At 44.4% G+C, this 21,177-nt stretch overlaps 1 protein-coding gene across 4 annotated transcripts in view; it reads right to left on the bottom strand.

Moving 5' to 3' along the window:
• SLC12A6 (solute carrier family 12 member 6) overlaps positions 1-21,177 on the bottom strand; it is a 734,261-nt gene that overhangs the window by 406,996 nt on the left and 306,088 nt on the right. For 2 of the 4 annotated variants that reach the window (XM_086923612.1, XM_086923614.1), the window contains exon 2: positions 18,343-18,387. The exons of the other annotated variants lie outside the window; for them this stretch is intronic. In XM_086923612.1, the coding sequence (XP_086779738.1) occupies positions 18,343-18,387 (45 nt within the window). The remainder of the gene's footprint in view (positions 1-18,342; positions 18,388-21,177) is intronic. 4 annotated transcript variants of the gene reach the window in all.

Raw genomic sequence — 21,177 nt, 5'->3', positions numbered from 1 at the left:
ACGGCCTCCCCCTCCCACCCCATTTGGCAGGAATCTCAAATACGTCAAACCCATTCCTGGTTACAGTGTCCCGTGCCCAAGTTTCTTGAAGGAGGAGGATGTCGCTACTGGCCAGTAAATGGTCCCACTCCGGTGTGCCTTCCTTGTTTGCAATACCCGCTACATTCCAAGAAACAATTCTCAGTCCCTGATCTGTGGGTAGTGCGCCTTGACCATCAGTAGGGGATTGCATATAGTCGGTAGGTGGGTGGGTTCCTGGCACGCTGGTAGGTGGGCCAGCCAGCTCGACCCCCCCGGGTTGCAGGATGTGGCCAGTCCCAGCGTTGTGAGAAATCCCCTGTAAGCCCAAACTATCACCGCTGTTAGGTGGTCGATCACTAGCGTTAACCTGCGGGGCGTATTCTGTTGCGGGGGCTGCAGTCATTCCCACCCGACTTTGCTCTTTGCCTTTAACATTGACCAGGGAGCCAGGTTCAGCTACAGGGGTTCTGCTCTCACCCACCCCCCTAAGAACCTCATCTACCATCTTTCCCGAGCCAGACGAGGTGTCACTGATTTGTAGTCAGTCGACCTGGTCTAGGCAGGAGAATCTGTTGTAATGTATGAAACTTGCCTGGGCATGCGAAGGGTGGTGCCTTGGTCTGTAGCGTGAACCATCCACAGCTTAGCCCACCCTAGTCCACCCCTTCTCCCCCCTTGCCTCTGTGCTGCTTGCATTTGGGTAGAAGTACGAGAGGGGGACTAGTTCTATGTTGGATTTGTCAGGCCTAGCAAGCCAATTAGAAATATAGTTGGCTACGTGGGGGCTTTTAAAACTTATGATGATACAGTCCCCAGCCTTGTTCTTTGGGGTGTAACCAATCCAAGGGATCCTCCTAGCCATCAGGACCTCGCCTTTCAGGTTAGGGGGCAGCGGTCTGTTGATGCTAAGCCAGCTTATCACCTTGTTACGTAACGAGTCTTGGGGCTCCCTCATATCACCAGTTAGCTCAGGTACTCCCACCATGATTACCGTATAAGGGACCGCTTCTGGGGGCAGGTTGACCACCCTACGCCTATCACATTGGGGAGCAGGACCATCAGTAGTGCCATTTGTAGGGATCTCGGCTCCCCCAGTCTGTGGCGCTGGGAGTTGCTTTGATCTCCTTGGAACCGGAACAGGGGGCCTGGGCGCCGAGGGCAACAAAGGGGGCGCCTGGGGAACAGGCGCCCCGACCGTGCCCAGCAGTGCCACATTAGCCCCCTGTGACGGTGTACCGGACCGCAGGCTATTCACCAGGGTGGCCCGGGGAACGGGAGTGGGATTGGTCATATTTCTATCTGTCCCGGGGCTTTTCCTTAGGTGACTGCTTTCCAGGGCCTTCAATCTGGACTCTATGGCGTCCAGTTTAGCTGCAATGGGAGTTAACAAATTCCTCATGATGTCAGTGAGTGTGTTGACTAATGAGTCAGTGCTGGTAGAAGTAGAAGTTGCCCCACCAAAGATGAAAGGGCCCGTGTGCATGGGTAGGGAAGCAGGAGCTGGAGAGCCCGTGCGAATCGGCCTGGACCCTGATAAGTTGAGGTCAGGAGAGGCAGAAATGTCTATGCTGTCAGTCTGATTTAGCTCTACTATGTCCACTTTGGCCCTCTTTGCCTTCTTTGCTTTCCTAACCCTTTTCCTTTTGGGGGGGTGCTGTACTATGCTACCTACATCATCTATGGGCAAGTCAGCCTGGCCTGCATCTTGTAGGACTATTCCTCTGCTTTCCGGGATGGGAGTGTGATCAGAGATCCCAGATAGCCGGGAGGAGTTCCTGTCCCTCTGGCTCAAGGGAGTTCTTAAGGGAGTTCTTAACTGCTGAAGGACCGACTCAATCGTCTGATCAATGCTGTCCATTAGTGACATGTGGGTGGCATCCAGTGTGAGCGGTGTACTCGCCTCTGTAGAAAAGGTATCCCCCTGATCCAGAAACACACTTTCCGGGCCCATCTCAAGGTGGGCCTCAGGGATTGACGAGCATTTACTAGCTAGATTACTCGTCTTTGGGAAAAATTTGTCCAGAGTGCTTGTACCTTGTTGGGCAGACTTGCTTCGTGAGGTTCTGGTCGCCATGATGGAATATGTAGGGGGAGGTGAAGAAGACCCAAGGCGTCAGAGGGGTGGCCCGGTCCGGTCTCTGCCGGCCTCTAACGGCCTAGAACGGCCCGCTCTTTGCCCGGTCTTCGCCCCGGTGGCCGCCCCGCGCGCGTCCCGCGATGCGCGTGAGCAGGGTCACCTATATATGACAGGGGGGCGTGGCACTGGGAGGGGGCGCGGCGCGGCGGGAAGAGGAACCAGCTGGCGATGACCACTGGAATGCTGGTCCTCGCAGTCCCGCACGCCTGCGCCTCTCACCTCCGCTGCGGCCGGTCTTCCAAGGATGCTGCTGATACCCCAAGCGTTAGCTCCCAGCCAGGAAAGTGGCGAGCAATCCAAAGGTCAGAGTTCCTCCACTTCTTCACTTCGAGCGGCACCCGCGGAGCGGGGGCCGCGAGGAGTTTTAAGGGATTACAGGCGAGGGGCGCGGCACTGGGAGGGGGCGCGGCGCGGCGGGAAGAGGAACCAGCTGGCGATGACCACTGGAATGCTGGTCCTCGCAGTCCCGCACGCCTGCGCCTCTCACCTCCGCTGCGGCCGGTCTTCCAAGGATGCTGCTGATACCCCAAGCGTTAGCTCCCAGCCAGGAAAGTGGCGAGCAATCCAAAGGTCAGAGTTCCTCCACTTCTTCACTTCGAGCGGCACCCGCGGAGCGGGGGCCGCGAGGAGTTTTAAGGGATTACAGGCGAGGGGCGCGGCACTGGGAGGGGGCGCGGCGCGGCGGGAAGAGGAACCAGCTGGCGATGACCACTGGAATGCTGGTCCTCGCAGTCCCGCACGCCTGCGCCTCTCACCTCCGCTGCGGCCGGTCTTCCAAGGATGCTGCTGATACCCCAAGCGTTAGCTCCCAGCCAGGAAAGTGGCGAGCAATCCAAAGGTCAGAGTTCCTCCACTTCTTCACTTCGAGCGGCACCCGCGGAGCGGGGGCCGCGAGGAGTTTTAAGGGATTACAGGCGAGGGGCGCGGCACTGGGAGGGGGCGCGGCGCGGCGGGAAGAGGAACCAGCTGGCGATGACCACTGGAATGCTGGTCCTCGCAGTCCCGCACGCCTGCGCCTCTCACCTCCGCTGCGGCCGGTCTTCCAAGGATGCTGCTGATACCCCAAGCGTTAGCTCCCAGCCAGGAAAGTGGCGAGCAATCCAAAGGTCAGAGTTCCTCCACTTCTTCACTTCGAGCGGCACCAGACGAAGGTTTTTCATAGAGGTGGTAAAGGGGGTTTTCAGGCACCTTCACCAAATGGTGTATAATCGATGCCAGGTAGAATATTGGTCTTTGTGGTAGAGGCTTTGCTAACAAGGATGGCAATACTGCTAAAACAATTCTGAGTGTTCAAGCAAAATTGGGAGCGTGCCTCATTTATCGTTTGTTTATCCACTTCCATGCTAATGACAAGGTCAACTCGTCATGGGTTTTACCTGCCCTGTGCTTATGACGAGTTGACCTTGTCATGAACAATGGGGAATCTGAGATTGCAGCACAGGAGTGGAAAACCCCTTAGCAGCCAAGGTGTTAAATATCAAGACCACCCGGTCTGCAGTAAATCACACAATTTAACTTTAGCAAAAGATCACAACCCAGCAAATTCCCTGGACTTGCCGCACTAATTATGAACTCATTATTTTTAACACTTGAATCAAGATTAACTTTGGCATTTGCTGACAGCATATTTGTCACTTGTTTAGTTGGAATACTTACAACTTGGACTTCCTTTCTTGTTGCTTTTTTACATAAGCACACTTATGGTTTTGATAGTAAATAATGACTGCCCTTTAAAAAGTGGCACAAACTGTTTTATGTTTTAGTACAGCTTCTTTGCTTAGTGTTATAAATACACGCATTTAAAGGCAAAAAGAAAGGAATGAGGCTTGCTTTTCATATGTGGAAACTTCAAAAGAGTTAGCGATCATTATTTTTTAAAAAATGACTATGAAATAAACATTTTATTAAAAATAATTGCACTAAAATTGTTTTTGCATTTTATAATGTCCAATAATCCTACGGTGACAAATATATAAGCTCCTAGCATCAAAGATGAATTTGAGCAACACTTTTCCACAATGTGGGGAGTGAAATGAGAAATTTCACTTTACCCAGGAGTATAAAAACTTATTTTGTAAGGGTGTACCTTATACATTTCTGATCCCCCACCCCTGGGATATCTAGGGTAGACCCTGGGGGGTCCCTAATATGCCAAAACATTGTTGGATATCCATTTTCTTCTGCCCCACCACCAAAGTCGAGTTTGGGCACAACTTACTGTTTAAAAGCTGTCCTGGCACCCAAAGGCTTTTTTCAAACTGATCCCAGGCTTCAGAAATGCACACATGCACGTGCAGAACAATCAGCTGGCCTCTAAATGTCTAGAAAGCACAACACACACTGCACACGAATAAAAATAAGTATAAAAAACTGCAGAAGTTAGATCCTACCTTTCAAATTCTTAGCACACAGGTACGGAACTGCACTGCCTTTCAGCTGTGATTCTTCAGAGTTACCTTGAATTGGAAAGACCGCATGGAATAGCCTTTCTCGGACAAGGGACAACAGGTTTAAGGGTTAGAGGCCAAGTTCTGTTTTTAGAACTGACCAGCCCTACTGAATGTGAAATTTCCACGCAGGGAGCCACTGTGACAGTATATGATTTCTACATTACACTATGAAAGATTGAAACTACATTTAAGAAATGGTAGAATTTACTTAGTTGTTTCAATACACTTATGGCCCTGATTAAGCCTTCCTGGAACAAGATTGGACACCACAGATCTGTTTTAGGTAACATTAGCTAAAGGAAATATTGCATATTCTGTTAGGAGCACATGGGGATGTCACTGTTTTCTTGCACAATAATACAAGTGTAGGAGATATGCAGGTGGGATTTATGCTATTGAATAACATTATCAAGGGATAGCAGCGTCTGTAGGCCATATGCAGAGAAAAGCTCTGTAATACATACCGAAATACTGTTTAAAATTGTTGTGCTAGGGCCAGATCAGAAGGCTATGAAATAAAGTTTGCATTCATGTGCCCTCGTGTTACACTAGCAAAATTGCTGAAGGAATTGGTAGTTGGTTATTAATGTTTTCTAGCTAGCCCTATGTGCTATTTACCTGCTACAAGTTTGTTTGCGCCCAGCTGCCAAAAATAGGGGTAAATATTATTGTCGACAGGAGGTCACATGTTTCAGGTTACCTACTGTCGCATGGGGGAGGAGATTAGCTCCTGGGAAATTCAAGGGTAACTAAAATTAAGTAACACATTGTCATTTGTCTTGATTTATGTGCGCTCCCTCTCTCTCTCTTTTTTTCTCACTCCCCCTTGAGCCTGTCTAGGCTGTCTAGGAATGGCCATGAGGCGTTTAATTGGCTATTCAGTAATACTGATTTAAAATTGTTAGTATTATTAAAATGAATAAATAAATACGCCATGTTGTTGCCCATCCTGACTGATGGAATTATGAAAGAATAAGTAGTCTAGATTGCTGCTCCCTTATTTGACCTTTAAGGGGAACTATATGTGGGTAGTAAAATTCTCAGGTGATAACACCATTATGGTTTATGTTATTCTCATGATACATATAGTTTTGCGAGTGCTTTGCTAGTCTCTTATTATTCTGTGTAATTGAGCTGAAAGTCCTTATTAGAGCTGGTGAATAGGGTTTTTCCCCTTGAAAAATTAGGTTACATAGTCCAGATCGTGAAAAGTAGAATGCACAAGGGTTCAAAATGTTAGGAAAGATGTCCATGTGATCCTCAGCATGCATTTTGAAGGAAAATATTGCTTTATAGGAGTTTGTTTGCCACAATCGGTTCTGCTGGAGAAATTCATGTACCCACTATGTTCAGGTTTTGTTAGTTATTTATGTAATAAGAATTCCTGTTAAATTAGCAGTGTTAGATTTTCCTGCTGCGCCTAAAACATGAGAGCATGGTCCTAAGCATAAATGTGGGTATTTTTACGTAAGAAAAATCATTTTAGAAGTGTCTGCAGTCATGTACAAGTAGTGAAAGGTTATGCCTTATGAAACACAAGCTTGTTAAGACAAGAAGCACAAAAGAATGCTTGTTCTAAAAATTCCCTTTCTTGAGGTTCTTCAGATGAATTATATAGGAGTACACAAATGTAAGGATTTAGAGTATGTCTGTATTGTTTTTCTTTTTCCCTCAGAATTTAGTAAATAAACAGACATCCATGACTGCTTCAAATAGTTCAATAGGTACAGGTTTTTTACTCTCAGATAAATGAAGTGGTTCTTGGGTGCCTTGCTAATGTATGGGGCGCCCCAAGTCTAAAATAGAGTATCCTCTCTGTTGATAGATTATTTGAAAGCCTTGTCTGAAGATTTTTTGTTCTGACCACCAATAGATATCTGCTGCCCTACAACCATTGCCAGAGGGGCCCGAACATCAGATCCAGCCTGGGGAGTCAGCGCCAGTCCAGCTTGAAGCCAAGGTGAAGGGAATATGCCACAATGATGCTGGCAACTATAACAGCAGTGAAGGTGGAAGATTGGAAGAAGTGTGTACCCCTGCTACTGTCTTGGATGAAAGATGGGGTCACAAATCAGGATGGAAAATTCTCTGCGTGGATCCAGTTTTTGATGCCCAGCTGAGAGAGTCACAGACGGACAAGGACGGCAAGGAGGCTTTTGCTTGAGGTGACCCCCTTTTTAAACAAGGGTTGCTTCAGATATCCCAGCATCAGGCCTCTGAGTCCTGGTCCCCAAGTGAATGCAAGTCTGCACCTCTATTTGTTGACCAAGAGGTGCCTGGGCATACTGGGTACAATCTGAGGCCCGGACAAAAAAGCAGTGCGCCAGCGGAGCAACACAGGAGTTAGGGAAGGACTTGAGTTCAGGGTACAGGTGCTGTGCCCTTGGTTCCTGTTAGATTAAAGTGAAGAATACTGGTGCACTGCCTGAGACACTGGACAGGATTGTGGTTTTCTTCTTCAAACTGGGCCGTGATTGTTTTCTTGAGTTGCAAGTTGTGCAGCTCCACCGTTTCGATGAACGATAGGAGCCTGCCTGTGAGGCTCAGATGGACACAGGGAGAAGACTCCCCTCTGGCTGGTTGTACAGCGGCTTCAATTTTTTCCAAGTACTTTTTAGCAATGTACCCCTTTGGTGGTCCCATTTTTGAGGAGGAGCAGGCCTCTGTGGCTCCTCGTCCTAATTCTTATGGTCCCGTTTGGTCCTCTTGGTCCCCTGGAGTGAAGATTGTTTTTGTAACAATATGTCTAATTGCTTTAATATTTGCATTAGGCATGTTTATTCTGTAAGATTAACGTTTCTTTGAACAATTGACAATATTACTTTGCCCTCCTCCTGAACTTATTAAATTGGTACTCTAGCCCTCATTAAAAGAACACTGGAATGGTCTATTAAATAATTTGTTTTTTAAAGATATTATATTAGACATGTGCTGTTGGCTATACTGAAATTGAAATAGATATTCATTGAAATACATCAGAGCCCTGAAACATAGAACTGGACTGCATGGTTTTGGGATTTGATTTCTGCTTGGCGTTGGGAAATATTGATGGTTCAGTTTGTACTAATAGTCATTATTTCCTCCTGCTATCTGTGTGTTCATTATGACCCAATGCTCTGTTCCCCATGCATTCCTACTTGTATCTCACCAGTTAAACGAAATGTTCAAATGTAAATGCCCACCTAGCAATGGATCAAGATATCAATAGATTATGAGGATAGATGTGCAGGATAACTTCTATGTTTCTATTAATTCATAGCGGATGTCTTCAGGTAATGCTAAAACGGCCATCTGTGGAAACTTGCAATGGCTGTTCGCATCAGCTGAAGCCATTATTTATTTATTTTTCACATTTGTAAAGCGCACTGCTACCAAACGGTGTACTGGCGCTGTATGACCACTGGTGTGCATGACTGAAAGATTAGTGTGTGAAATGCCATGTCTTCAGGGCCCTCCTGAAAGGCAACAGGTCTGAAGTCAGCCGAAGGGCCAGTGGCAGAGCGTTCCAGGCCTTAGCTGCTCCAAGGGAGAAACTCCCTCCCCCCAAACTAGCCTTCCTGACTCTAGGGACTACAATCAGTCCTTGATCAACAGACCTTAATGATCTTGCCGGTTTGTACCACTGGAAGAACGGAGTCATACAGTGGGGGCCCAGCCCTTTTAATGCTTTGAAAACTACATAGAGTGTCTTAAACGCTATTCTTGTGCTACCGAAGCAAATTTGGGTGTGCCCGTGATCAGGCGGGCAGGTGCATTCTGCAAGATTTGAAGTTTAACAGCCCCTGTTGGGCATTTAGCAGCAGGCTATTACAGTAGTCTAATCGGGATATCACTAATCCTGTTACCACTGTCTTTCTATGTTCATCAGGGAGAAAAGGCAGAACTTTTCGTATAGTTTTTAGGACATAGTGAGTTGATGAGGACAGGGCGTTGACTTGAGGTCTGATGGAGAGGGTATCGTCCATTAGTACCCCCAGGTTTTTTACCTTTGAAACTGGAGAGGGGGCTGTTCCCATTTCCTCAGGCCACCATCTTGGGGACCAGAAATTATCTTTAGCCCCGAACAGCAAGACTTCAGTCTTTGATGAGTTCAACTTAAGACATTTTTCTGCCATCCAGTTGCTGGCCTCACACATGCAGTCCTTAAACCTTTCGGCTGTGTCTTCCACTCCACCCGGTAGCAGCATTATGTTTTTTGGCACCCATTGTAGTTAGCCATGTGCTCGCCATGTGCTTTATCCCTCTTTACTATTGCCTGCCCTTGTATTCTGCTCAAGTCATCAGTTACAGTTAACTCCTTCAGTACTGAGTTGGAGCACTGCACATGCTCAGAAAGGCCTAGCTGGTAGAATGCACCTGCTCTTCGTGTATAACTGTCAGGCTATTTTAACTTATGTCAGCAACTCTGTTACTCCTCCTACTTTGGTGACTAAGTTGTTTCTATTAGTCCTTATATGTGTAATAAGCTATTTGTGTGCACACTTGTACCGCCTCTTATTGAGTCTTCATGCTAACTCAGCCATAAACTGGCCATAAATGGCCCTTGGTTTCTGGACTCTTTGGTCTGTCTCATACAGTGACCTGAGGGTACTGTATTGATGCAGTCTCCCTCAAGTGAGGTTAATAAACTTATTTTGATAGTCCAGCTTCTGTGCCAATCTCTTCTTTGTTGTTTTAAGGACCAGGTGCATCAGTGAACCCCTAAAAAGGTTTTTTCTTTCTACAAGTGGGCCCTGGGACCCCTTCCCATTTGTGAATGCATTACCACCTACTTGAAGTAGGTGGTAATTGCAAGTCGCAAAACATTAGTACATTGTTTTGAGACTCGCTATTTGGAAGGGAACGCCCCTTCCAAATCACGAGTAGCAAAACATATTTAACGAGTCCCAAAAAAATTGCGACTTGTAGGCTTTGTACATGGCCCAATATGTTTTTGCATGCGCAAACATGTTTGAAAACCCTTTGTGCATGCAAAAACGGGTCGTACATCTGGCCCATAGTGATTCCATGTTGTCCGTGGAACTAAACCAGCTGTAATTTTGTTTCAAATGACAGCTATTGCAGAATGGATGGGAATAATTGATTTGTGTCAAACATGTATCTATATTCCTTTTCATGAGGCTAGTCAGTATCTTTCTGCGTTCCGATTCCAAAATATAATTGTTGTCTAGTGTAGAATCAAACAAGTTTATACAGAGATACCCTTCTCAATCTATTCACCAATATTTAAGTAGGATTTGGAAAGTTTATATTTGCCTTGTGATTCTGTACTGGTGCAGTATATTGAGGATTTGAAGGCAAAACAGAGGAAGGCTGTAAGCTAGACACTATTGATTTAATAAACCAATTGGCTAAAATAAGTATAAAGTGTCCCCTTTTAAAAACAGTGCTGCCAAAAGGAAGTAATTTATTTGGATACCGAATTGAAAAGAAAGTCAGAAGGTGCCCAAACAATGCATTTCTGCGATTCTGAAAATGAATGTACGACCTACACAGAGAGAAGTGAAGATGTTTCTAGGAATAGTCGACTACTGTTGTAGTGGATTCCAAACTTTTCCTTGATTGCAAAGGCACTACAGAGGCTAACACACAATGATGGCGGTTATATGTTGCCCTGGGTCGATGAACATATGAAAGCATTCTGGAAGCTCTGACAATGTTTGTGTACCAAACCTTCTCTCGAAATACCTAACTAGGAGAATGACTTATTTTTTTGACATAAAAAGAAAGGGTGTGCAATTTCTGATCTTACTCAGCAACACTGACCTGGTAAGAGTCCCATCACATACACTTCTATAACACTAGATTCAGTAGCCACTGCTTTGCCTGGTTGTTTAAAGAACATCCAACTACTTCTTTGGCAACAGTGAAGATTGAGAAAATTATAAATGGTGTATACACTTATTGTGTTGGTTCCACATTGGTTGAGGCACTCCTAATTTGTATGTGCACTCGACATCTCACAAGTAGCCACTTGACTAAGTAGGACCCATTCATACTGTTGGCAGAGAACATTTCAACTTATCTATGTAATACCCTGATTCCTGCCACACTCTTACCTTTGCCAAAGAGAGAAGCCAAAAAAGTTCTAACACCAGCCAGACTCTTTCCTTTGCCAAATAAGGAAGCTGAGGAAGCTGATGGTGCAATTGATGAATTTGAGCAATAGTGTATCGATGTGGCTGAATTATTCATCAGGCAAGACCAGACATTCAAGATGTCCCACTGAAGGTGGCCGATTTTATTTTATTTCTGGGTGGTTCTAGTCTGAGAGACGATCATGGAATTCTTTGAGCAGTATATGCTGTTTGCACACTGACATGTTGTGGAGGTATCATACCTATGTAATGTAACTTAAGCACACGTGGCATAACTGAATGCCATTAAAGGGCATTAAAGGGCATGCTGTGTGGCTGATGAATGGAGTGTTACACAGTTACAATCTACACAGATTGTCAGTGTGGTTTTGGAGTGGTCCATGATTTTGCCCAATTATGATTCCAGAAGTGTTTCACGACTTCCACTGGCACTCCAATAAAAATTGGCCCACAAATTGTGGATTTATAGTAATCATTAACATTTCCAAAGAAAATCGGCGTTGAGGAATGTGCCACACACAAGAGTGGAGATGACAAGGCTTCATTGGGCAATAGCAGTGCAGATGAAATTACAAAATGTTGTGCTCTTGTGTCTGGTACATTAGAACTGTATGGGAATTGAGCAACAGAAGTGAAAAATGTAAATAACTTTTTGTCTATGTCAGTTCATACTTTGGATGAATGCAGAGTCTTGCAAAGTGAGGAGTCAGAGGATGAAAAATATTGGTAAAAAGAGGGATATACTGAAGGTAAAGATGATTTGTGAAAGTCAACTGAAGGAAGATTTGTGTTGCCACTGCAGATGGCAAGACAGGCACAGATCTACATAAGTGGGACGTAATGGAATGTTAGCCACATTCAAGAAGTATTAGTTAATCCACATTTTGGAAACATAGCTGAAAACCTGTATCAAAGGGGTTTAATCTGTCAGCAAATCAATGTTGCCAGAAAAACATGAGTGCCTTCGACTCAAGTGGGAAAATCTGAAGTTTCATTCACAAGGCTACATGTTGATTTTGTAGAAATGCCAGCTTGCAATGACCTTCAATACATCTTAGCAGTCATTTATTATTTCCATAGATGGATTGAAGCATACCCGACAAGGAGTTGCGATGCACTCATTGTAGCCAAGTGATTATCGAGGGAGTTGATCTCTAGATTTGGCCTGCCAAATTCATTAGAATCAGAAAGGGAAACTAATTTAAAAAATAAGGTTATGAGGGCCTTAAGCATGACACTGAAAACAGACCAAAAGTTCCATTGTAGTCACCATCACGAAAAATCCTGTGTAGTGGTGAGCATGACCAGTATATGAAAGCAAAGTTGACTAAAGTATGCTCTATGACGTCACTGAAATGGCCAGATGCTCTTCCTCTGGTTCTACACAGCATGAGAGCATCCCAAATAAAGGCACAGTTGTAATGCCTCATGAGGTATAAACGGGGAGAACCATGATGATTCCTGTTATTAATTGAGCTGCACTTGTGAATATTACTTATGATCTGGTTTTGGATTACAGCAAGGCTTTGGCTGATTTTGAACACTATTTCTCACCTTCAGCAAGCAATTAACCCTGCCATTACCTAGAACCTGTAGATTTTGTTATGGTGAAGAAATAAGCTTGAAGGACTTGCCTTGAGTCGAAGTAGAAGGGGCCCTATGAAGTCACATTGGTGGCGATGAACACTTGCTGTATTGTCCAAGCATGAAAAGAGTATGGACTGCAGATGAAACAGAGATACAAGCTTCTGTTTCAGAATCAGGCTTAAGTTCACTATGTTTTTCGGGGGTTAGGGGCGAAGATTTAAAAAAGAACAGTAAAAACTACAAGAAATTCAAAATCAAGACAATAAAACTTTTAAAGAATACATTTACGCTTTCAAACCTCTGCCGGCACTCAAAACTTGTCAAGAACAAGAAAAAAGAGCAACGCATTCCAGTTGCAAGTTATGCAAATCAAGAAGCAATTGCAGATGAAAACTAGGCCGATGAAGAAAATGAAACTGAAGACGGGCAAGCTGAATGGTCTGAAAACATGAAAAAGAAAGAATGTTTAAAAAGGCTTAACAGCCTAAAGAGAAATAACGACAAATCAGCTTAAGCAGTGACAGATCTAACTGACAAAGCATTTCAAAGGTCTAAAGTCAGAAGATCTGCAAGAGTGCCGTACAAGAAGTAGACAGCTCCTGCATGGGCGAAGAAAATGCGACTCAACACCTACACCCAAACAATGTTTTAGTTAATAACAGTAGTATTGGACAAAAATTGGAGACTCCCAGAATCTTTTACTTGATAAAAAGAGATTAATTCTTTAATTTAAAACATGTAATTTTCTTCTTGGATTCTTGCTGTAGCCTGCTCCTGAATGGGCGTATTGGACAACAAATGAACCAGAGAATGGAGCTATTGATCTGATGGATTATCAGTTTTAGTTTCAAGAACCTCTATGAATTGACACATGAACTGAGGATAAAGGTGATCAACACTGAATTTCCTGACAACTTAATGGAACTGAATTTTTCAGAAGAATCTTTTGAGACTTTTATAAATGCACCTGCATAATTCTCTTAGATAAAGTTTTTGGTTTTGTCTGCATATTAAGAGTATGCCCTCATTTTAGAAGACTAAGGAGCTCAGTCTAAAACTTGGCAGTAAGGATTCTCTCCTGCAACAGTGACTGAGTATCCTTACTGCCAAGATAATGGTCCACATGCCAAATTTAGATGCCAAATTTCGATGCGGTCAGGCCATAGGTGTAACCATGCAGTGACTACTCCGTCTCTACAAGGACTAAATCCCTTCAACAACATGACAAAGTGGGGGCTGTTTGAGGCTGACCTCTATGTCCGCCCACCTAGTTTAGATGGGTGGAAGTAGAGGTCAATTTCCACTGCCTGTCTTCACCAACAGAACCTGGTAGTGAGGGGAGAGTTAAAACTGTCTAACACCACCCTCACCAGTGGAAATATCCCACAGTGAGGCGAGCATTTTTTTATTTAAAAAAACATAACGCTTTTCTGGCATGTTGACAGAACCAAGGGCCAAACTTCAAAAAGCAATGACAGGAACGGCTGTGACTCCAGTTCCCACTAATGCTTTAGATAGGACGGTCGACTTAGCAGTTATTTCTAAAGTTGGCGGGCGGAATTGACTCGGCCTGGCGGATAATAATTACAAGGTCAACAGAGATAACTCTGTCTGCCCAAATTTAAATCTGCTCTTAAATTTGTACCTACTTGATTTCCCAGCTTAAGATAGTGGGGGCAGTTTTGTGCCCACATACACCTTTGCAAACAATTACTGAACTTCATTTCTTGCCTGCATAATCTTTGTGAACATTTTATCAGAATTTTCTGTTACAATAAACTGTTTCCCATGCCTGCATGATTTTTGGGGCTATCTAAGCTGCTGATTTATCTGTATCTGTAACTATTTTATTTCTTGCTTGCATCAATATTTCTGAAGGACTTTTACTAGTGCTCACAGGATTTGCCCACATGTGTTCCTTAGAGGATTATTTTTGGTAAATATCTGCACCATATTGATTCTAACATTTTTGGAGAATTTTGCAACGTTGTACTTTTTATTTTTTAGACTACTATTTTATAAAGACTGCTTTTATAGAAATAAGATGGCCTCATAAAAGAAAAATTTTGCTTGGATCTAAAAATTGTTTTATTTTAATAGTATTATTTGGAATCTTAGTGGGCTTATACTTCTCGGTCAGGCATGCTTCAATTGACATAATAATAATAATAAAGAAAGAAGATTAGATTTTAGGACTGATTCGATGGAGACTTTGCGGAAAATAATTATGCAATCTACTTAATGAGTAACAGAGCGTAATGAACGTTCCTAATTGTTGTAGCTCTACATACTGGTCTACTTCTGTTTCAAAAGGAGTGTCCTATTTCCAGTTACTCTTGTCATGTGGATTATCGGGCAGTGTTGAGTTTACCTTTTTTAATGACTCGGAACATTTTCAAACAATACAAATTAAATTATAATGTTTCAATAGATAAAATGCCTGAAGCTTCAAGATGAGCTTATCCTACTAAAAATAATATTAACATTATGTTTTATATTTGAAGACTAACTGCACAAATTAGTGGGGTGTGAGTAAATTGGCAAATGCAGAAGCTACTTTTATAAAAGAACATAAATGAGAGTCTAAATTAGCATGAGTGGTGTTGAAGGAATGAAGTTTTATCCTAAAGATGAGACTATTAATCAAGGAAGAAAAGGGGCCTCCTAGACTTAGGATTTCGTAAGAGAAGAAAGGAGTTGTGTTATGATGTGTCCGAGACATGATAGATGGGGAATTTCTGTCTGACTTTTATATGCAATCGACAAAGCAAAACCAAGTTTTCCATACTCAACATAACTTGTAACAATTTCTGCTATCTAGTAGAAGTTGTATTTTTTATGCTAATTTACAAAAAAAAAAATCGGGAACGAGAGATAGAATAGTGATCTGCAAAGTCTTACAATATTATTAGGAAATATATTTGCATGCAGATTTTCTCTTTTAATCATTCTAATCATGTTAAACCTCTTCAACCTATTTTTCATGAGACCGGTTTCAAAGGGGGCACACACAGTAGGTCAGTACATGGACACCATTTCTATTCTAGATGTGGCGTTTACTTGCTGGCACCCTGTGAACAACGTAAGGTAGACTGTCGCTAAGAGTGCTTGGATAAATGACTGGATGCACAATATATTTACACTGCAGTTGGCAGAGGGCAAGGCATTTAGGCATATGTGCGTTAAATACATTTTCTTTAAGTGTGTTGACCCCGGCATCAGGAACATCTAACCATTAGAACATAAGGATGATAAACTGCATAGACAGAAGAAACATTTGTCAAGCAAGCGCGCCAGAAAAATACAGACGAAGTATACGAGAAAGGACAGAGAATCGCAGGGTTCAGTGGCAATGGGAGTAGAAAAACACAGGCCCCAGAACAGAGAATCTCAAGGTTCAGAGAGAATAAAAGCAGATTAACACCAAACAGAGGAACAGAGACTCTCCAGGTTCAATTTTGAATACGTGTGGCTAGACATCAGAAACCATGAGTTAGTTAGAGTAAATGAAGGGTAAAAAGAGGTCAGAAGCAACCAAGGAAGCGTTAATCACAGTGATTCTGGTACATGCAAAGACTCCTACACATTATCACCTTGTTGGAATACTTTATCTAGCCAAGGTGAATAAAGTTGTTTCTGCAGCAAATCTCCCATTCAGTGATAGAATAACAATATTACACTGTGAAGAGGCTGATAATGTGAGAAGCATGTCGAGTATGCCTGATGAGAGCCAGTTGTCATTATTACTAGGCCAGCCTCCTCAAATGCCAAGCTTATGGAAACAGTTAATTGAACTAAAAAAGAAATTGGGGATTGTGATCCCATACACCTTTAACAAGCATTAATGCAACAGAAAGAAGATTTGCAGAGCTGATGTGGCATAAGTGAAACAGAAGCCAGAGAGAGCAGGACTCGCGGAATGCCGGTGAAACAGCGCATTGACTTCAAAGTATGTTGTATAATGCACAAATGTATCTACGGATCTGGCCCTCAATATCTAAGAGACATATTTGTCCCCTACTTACCTAGACGTGCTCTACGCTCCAGTAGCACTATGCTGCTTCAGGTCCCTAGGGTGACGAGAGCAAGACAGGGAGGACGGGCCATCTCACTTAAAGGCCCGATGCTTTGGAATTCTCTGCCCCCATTGCTGAGACATACCTCCAACCATCTGTCCTTTAGAAGGAAGTTAAAAACATATCTTTTCCCCCAAGATTAATGTTTTCCCCCGCAATCGCAGCAGTCTTATGTCCTTGGTAGTTCCATGATACCTGCTCAGAAGCTACGCGCGGAGATACCCCTTCGGGGCTGATTCAGGTGCGAAATAAGCATATAAATAAATAAATAAATGCAGGAGGAAAACGATAAATGTAGGCTCTGAAGACCAGGTGGGAGAAGAAGCAAAGAGACAGATAGTTATAAATCATCCAGAACGAGGGAAGATTAGGAGAGAGGGCTTGTCAAGAGTGAAGTCCGAGTGGGTAAGGGACAGCTTGAAGAAGAGGAGTAAGACACAGGAGAGTGGTATTAAAACAGAGAAAATAATCAGAAGAAGAAAAGGGGGAGATGCTGCATGAGGTAAGGAATTTCAACAGAGATCCTCATCTCAGCTATTTTGAAAACCTTCACAAGCAAAGCACTTGTACTTAGCCACACTCTCAAGAAAGCGCCCACAGCATGATTTCACCTTTCATTCTAACAGAAAGGGAGTGCTTGCTTCCCAGTAGCAGGCTACAGTCCCACTGTTCAAAGCCATATTCTTAAACTTAGTGGCAAAGCCCTACTAACCAGTTTTGCCGATTTTACCATAACTCTACACAATGAGCTTCCAGTGCCTACACCTCTCAAAGTACTGAAGGTGTTTCGATCATATAACTTCTCTCTGAATATACATACATCGTGTGCCCCCCCTCCCCCAAGCCGTGATTGTCTTTGAGATATGCTGGACCACATATAAAACAGTAACAAACCTTCACCTCGTCCGTAACAGGCCGAAAAATTAAAGCTATTCCCAAGGCAAGTTTAGGGAGATGAAGGTATAATGCAATATATTCAAATGGATATTATCAGGGGACTAATTATGAACTGCAAAAAGGAACGAATCTTATAGCACACCTACTGTAGGTGCATGCTTAGAATATGGAACATCCCTGAAAACAGAAGGTTTGGCTCTCCAATCCGATCATTCAGAAAATGAAGACGCATCTCTTCAAAGACCATTTAATTCATCATCAACTAGGGCTTCAAGGCTCGATCCGCCAACCGGGCCCCACACAGCTGCAATTTACCCTCTTTCTGCTATCCACCTTTTGTGCTTGATTTGCATCACCAAAAGAGCATGTTATTCAGGCCTCAGCTGACCTCTAGCGAACCTTACTCTATAATCATAAAGATATACATAATATGGGTAGAAAAGAAGAAGGGTAAAAGGGAAAGCGAGAAGATAAGCATCAAAGAGACACACATTAAAAAAGAGGGCTGAGAAAAGAACCCAGGAGGCAAAGACAAGAAGCAGGTGAAAAAACGAGGTGAGAGGGCCGAAAAGCCTGCTGAAAAGCAGGAGGACACTAGAGAAGCAGCTGGACCAAAAAGAAGCAGAATGGGACTGTATCAGCGAGTTTTAAAAAGCAGAGACTGTGCCTGGAAAGCAAAGAAACAGGATGCTGTAGAAAAGATGTGCGTCCTGGAAAGAAAGGCAGCTGTCTCTGGATAAGAGTTAGGAGCTGGTGCTTCCAGAAAAAAGATGAACGGGTAAAGAGGCAGGCATCCCCATAAAATATAGGGTGCCATGCAAAACAGACGGAAGGTAACAAAACCAGCTGGGAGTTCCAGAAAAAAGACAGGTGGCAGAAGAGAGGCGATACGCCCCCGAAGCAGAGGTGTAGCACGTCCCACAAATTAAAGGCAGGTGGAGTGAAAAACCAGGAAAAATGTCCAACAGAAAGTTAACTCCTCTCATCAAAAGAATGCGACAGGGTGTGAAAAAGATGATTAGAAAACGAGTAATATCACAACTGTGGTCGATGCAGTTAAGGCGAGAATACTGTACCCAAGAGTTTGCTGCTCTCTTCGGTGACAGAGGACTGGCTTCGCTCTGCAAAAAACAAATAAATACATTTTAAAACTGGAAAATTAAAATGAAGGGTGAAAAAATAAATTCCAATAGTTAAGGAAACACAACTGATGGAATCACAATCTATTGCCCAGGCGATAGCAAAGGTAGTTACAGCACAACATGTGGAGTCCTGTTTTAGACGTCCGACCATTATTTTGCATGTATGGATACACACAGGGAAGACTCAAACCTTTGTCCTTTTGAGGTCGATAAATAGAGTACAATTGAATTCAGCAATAACATCCATTCGTCTACAAATGGATACAGATCCTGGAGCGGGTGGAGAGAGATGCAAACTCTGGGTCAGGTGGGAAAGAATGGGAAATGGAGACACAGACCATAGTGTGGATGGACTTCCATTCGGAAGCCGTACTTGTTAGGATGGTGAAGATTCCTGCAGCGCAAGAGAACAATTCATCTAAGGAGCCGGGAAGAGAAAGACTGGCTGATTATGTGTGGGGAGAAAATATATTTAAAAGGCCATGGAAAAAAAAAAGATATGCGGGAGTTACAGCCTTGCCAAGTGTCACACATCAGGCGTGACGCGAACACCTGATGATCCACATCACTGCACTGAAATGCAAAGTCACGCATATGTGGCATAGCCTGCCTCGGCTGTCATGAAGACGTAGCGCTGCTAAATAATTCAGTAATGCTGCGTGATTAAAACAAAAAACTAGAGCGGCAGCTGTGCTCTGGAAGGCACACAGCTCCCAGCATGCTTGGGGGTTGACTTTACTGAGCTGCAGTGCTATAAAGTAAATATAGGCTATTTCCAACATGACGGCACGGCATTCCCTCTATGCGTCTGACGTCAGGATAGCCAGTGCCTAACGGCTACCGCAACGTCAGCACTCATAAAGCAGACTTAAAAGTGGCGCGAGGCTATAGGTGGCTCGCGAGGCTATGAGTGGCCCGCAGCCTCCAGAACTATTGAGTTCCTCAATAGTTCTGGAGGCTGTGGTAAAATATTAAAATCAGTGATGATCCTCCCCGCTGCTGCGATCGGACCAAACTCCAAGGATCACGCCGGCCGCTGGAGCCAGGCCAGATCACACCACTGCGCTGCTCTGCTGAGCCGAGCGTGAATGCCCAGGTGGCAGGGCCGTTTGATCCAGGAGTCAGTCGTTGCGGCCACTTGGCAGTCTGTTAAAACGAAATGCCATGGCTCGCAAGGCGAGTCAGACTTGTAATAAAAATGTCCTTAGTGCAATTCACACTTCTAATGTCGTGCCTGGTTCCAAGCTGCATATTAATCACTGCGGCGCCGCTTGGCTTTGACACACTGCTGCCAATTACCAAGGGGGGTGGGGGAATTAATGAGCCTTCCCTCTCAGCAATGATTGCTAGTCACTGTGGCACCCCATGGGGGCTCGGGATTACCGGATTTGACCGTACTAGTGCTGTCACCTTAAGAGGAAGTGAGACAGAAGCTGCGGGGGACTGTCACCTGGCCGATTTGTACTGGGTTTACTTCTGGCTTTTCTGCATTTGACAAATCCTCGGCTCGTAAGTGCAGGTGAGGATTGAGGTGCATTGACAATGCCCTGCTGAGCCCCAGTACTCACAGGATACATCCAGTGGCGGCTTGTCCATTGGGGCGGTGGGCGTTGCCCCACAGCCGCCACCACAAAATACATTATGTCAATAAATAATATAATGTGATGCTCACAAATGTTTAAAGCGTGTGGCGGTGTCACGTCACACCGGCTTGACTTAGCGAATGGCTTGCTTCATAATAATGTACTTGACGTCGCACTTCACTCGATACCGTGGCCCACACATGCGCACTGTGCGGCACAAGCACACTGTACGCATGGCAGGTTGGTTTGGCCGGGCGCTGCCTTTCGCGACCAAGAACCCCCTTATGCACAACAGTGCACTTCAATTAGGATGATAGAGATAACTGGGGGCGTGGCGCAAACCATAGACCCCAATGTTAAAAAATGGGCGGAAACTTTTGCAGCACACCCCAATCCTGGCGCTGCTGTCTTTAAGAGAGAGCCTCTAGCTGTAATAAAGCAGCGCCAGGATTGGCTGCAGTGCTGCAGCATAATGGCAGTGCAGGGCGGCGGTTCCGGTTCTGCGGTTGCCAGTCTAGTCTGCACTCAGTAGTAGCAGGCATGACTTGGCACCACGTGGGAGGTCCTGCCCAGCGTCCACTAGCAATGCCCAATCACTGTATGGCTTTATTGTTAAGCCATGCAATGATTGGGTCATTTTGGCATTGCTAGTCTTCCCTCTTCCTCATTCATCAGTACTGTCAGTCACTCTCAACCGCACCCCGCTGCACGTAATATAAGAGTGTGTGACTCCCCTTCAGGCTAACAGGAAGGCAGGCGTGACTGCTGCATTACACTCGTTTTATTAAATGACCGACGCTTTGTGTATGTATGTGTTTTGTGCGTGGCGGTGGGACGAACATTTCCATGACTGACTGATCTCATCTGGGCCCTGTGGAGTGCGGAGGGCATGCGGCACCTTGAGCCGTCCCACTGTGACTGAGTGAGTCAGATTGGCATCATCATCGCATCGGCCGGGCCATCGTCACCGCAGTCACGGTTGTCCAGTTCCCGAGTTCCGATCTCCAGAAGAGAAGAGTCCAGTAGCAGTCTGGGGATACTGTGCAGCAGGTACTGGTAGTAGTTCGAAGTTCGCTGTTAGTAAAAGTAAAACTAAAACAAAGAGGAAAGCCTCCTTACAAGGCCTTCTCCTGTTAGGTTTTTCCACTGCTTAGTTTACCGTCAAATACATGAGAGTCATCAGTTT

This window comes from Lissotriton vulgaris, chromosome 5, assembly GCF_964263255.1.
Source record: "Lissotriton vulgaris chromosome 5, aLisVul1.2, whole genome shotgun sequence".
In the NCBI taxonomy this organism is placed as follows: Eukaryota; Metazoa; Chordata; class Amphibia; order Caudata; family Salamandridae; genus Lissotriton; species Lissotriton vulgaris.
The sequence above is the reverse complement of the archived record's forward strand: the minus strand, read 5'-3'. Positions and strand labels throughout refer to the sequence as shown.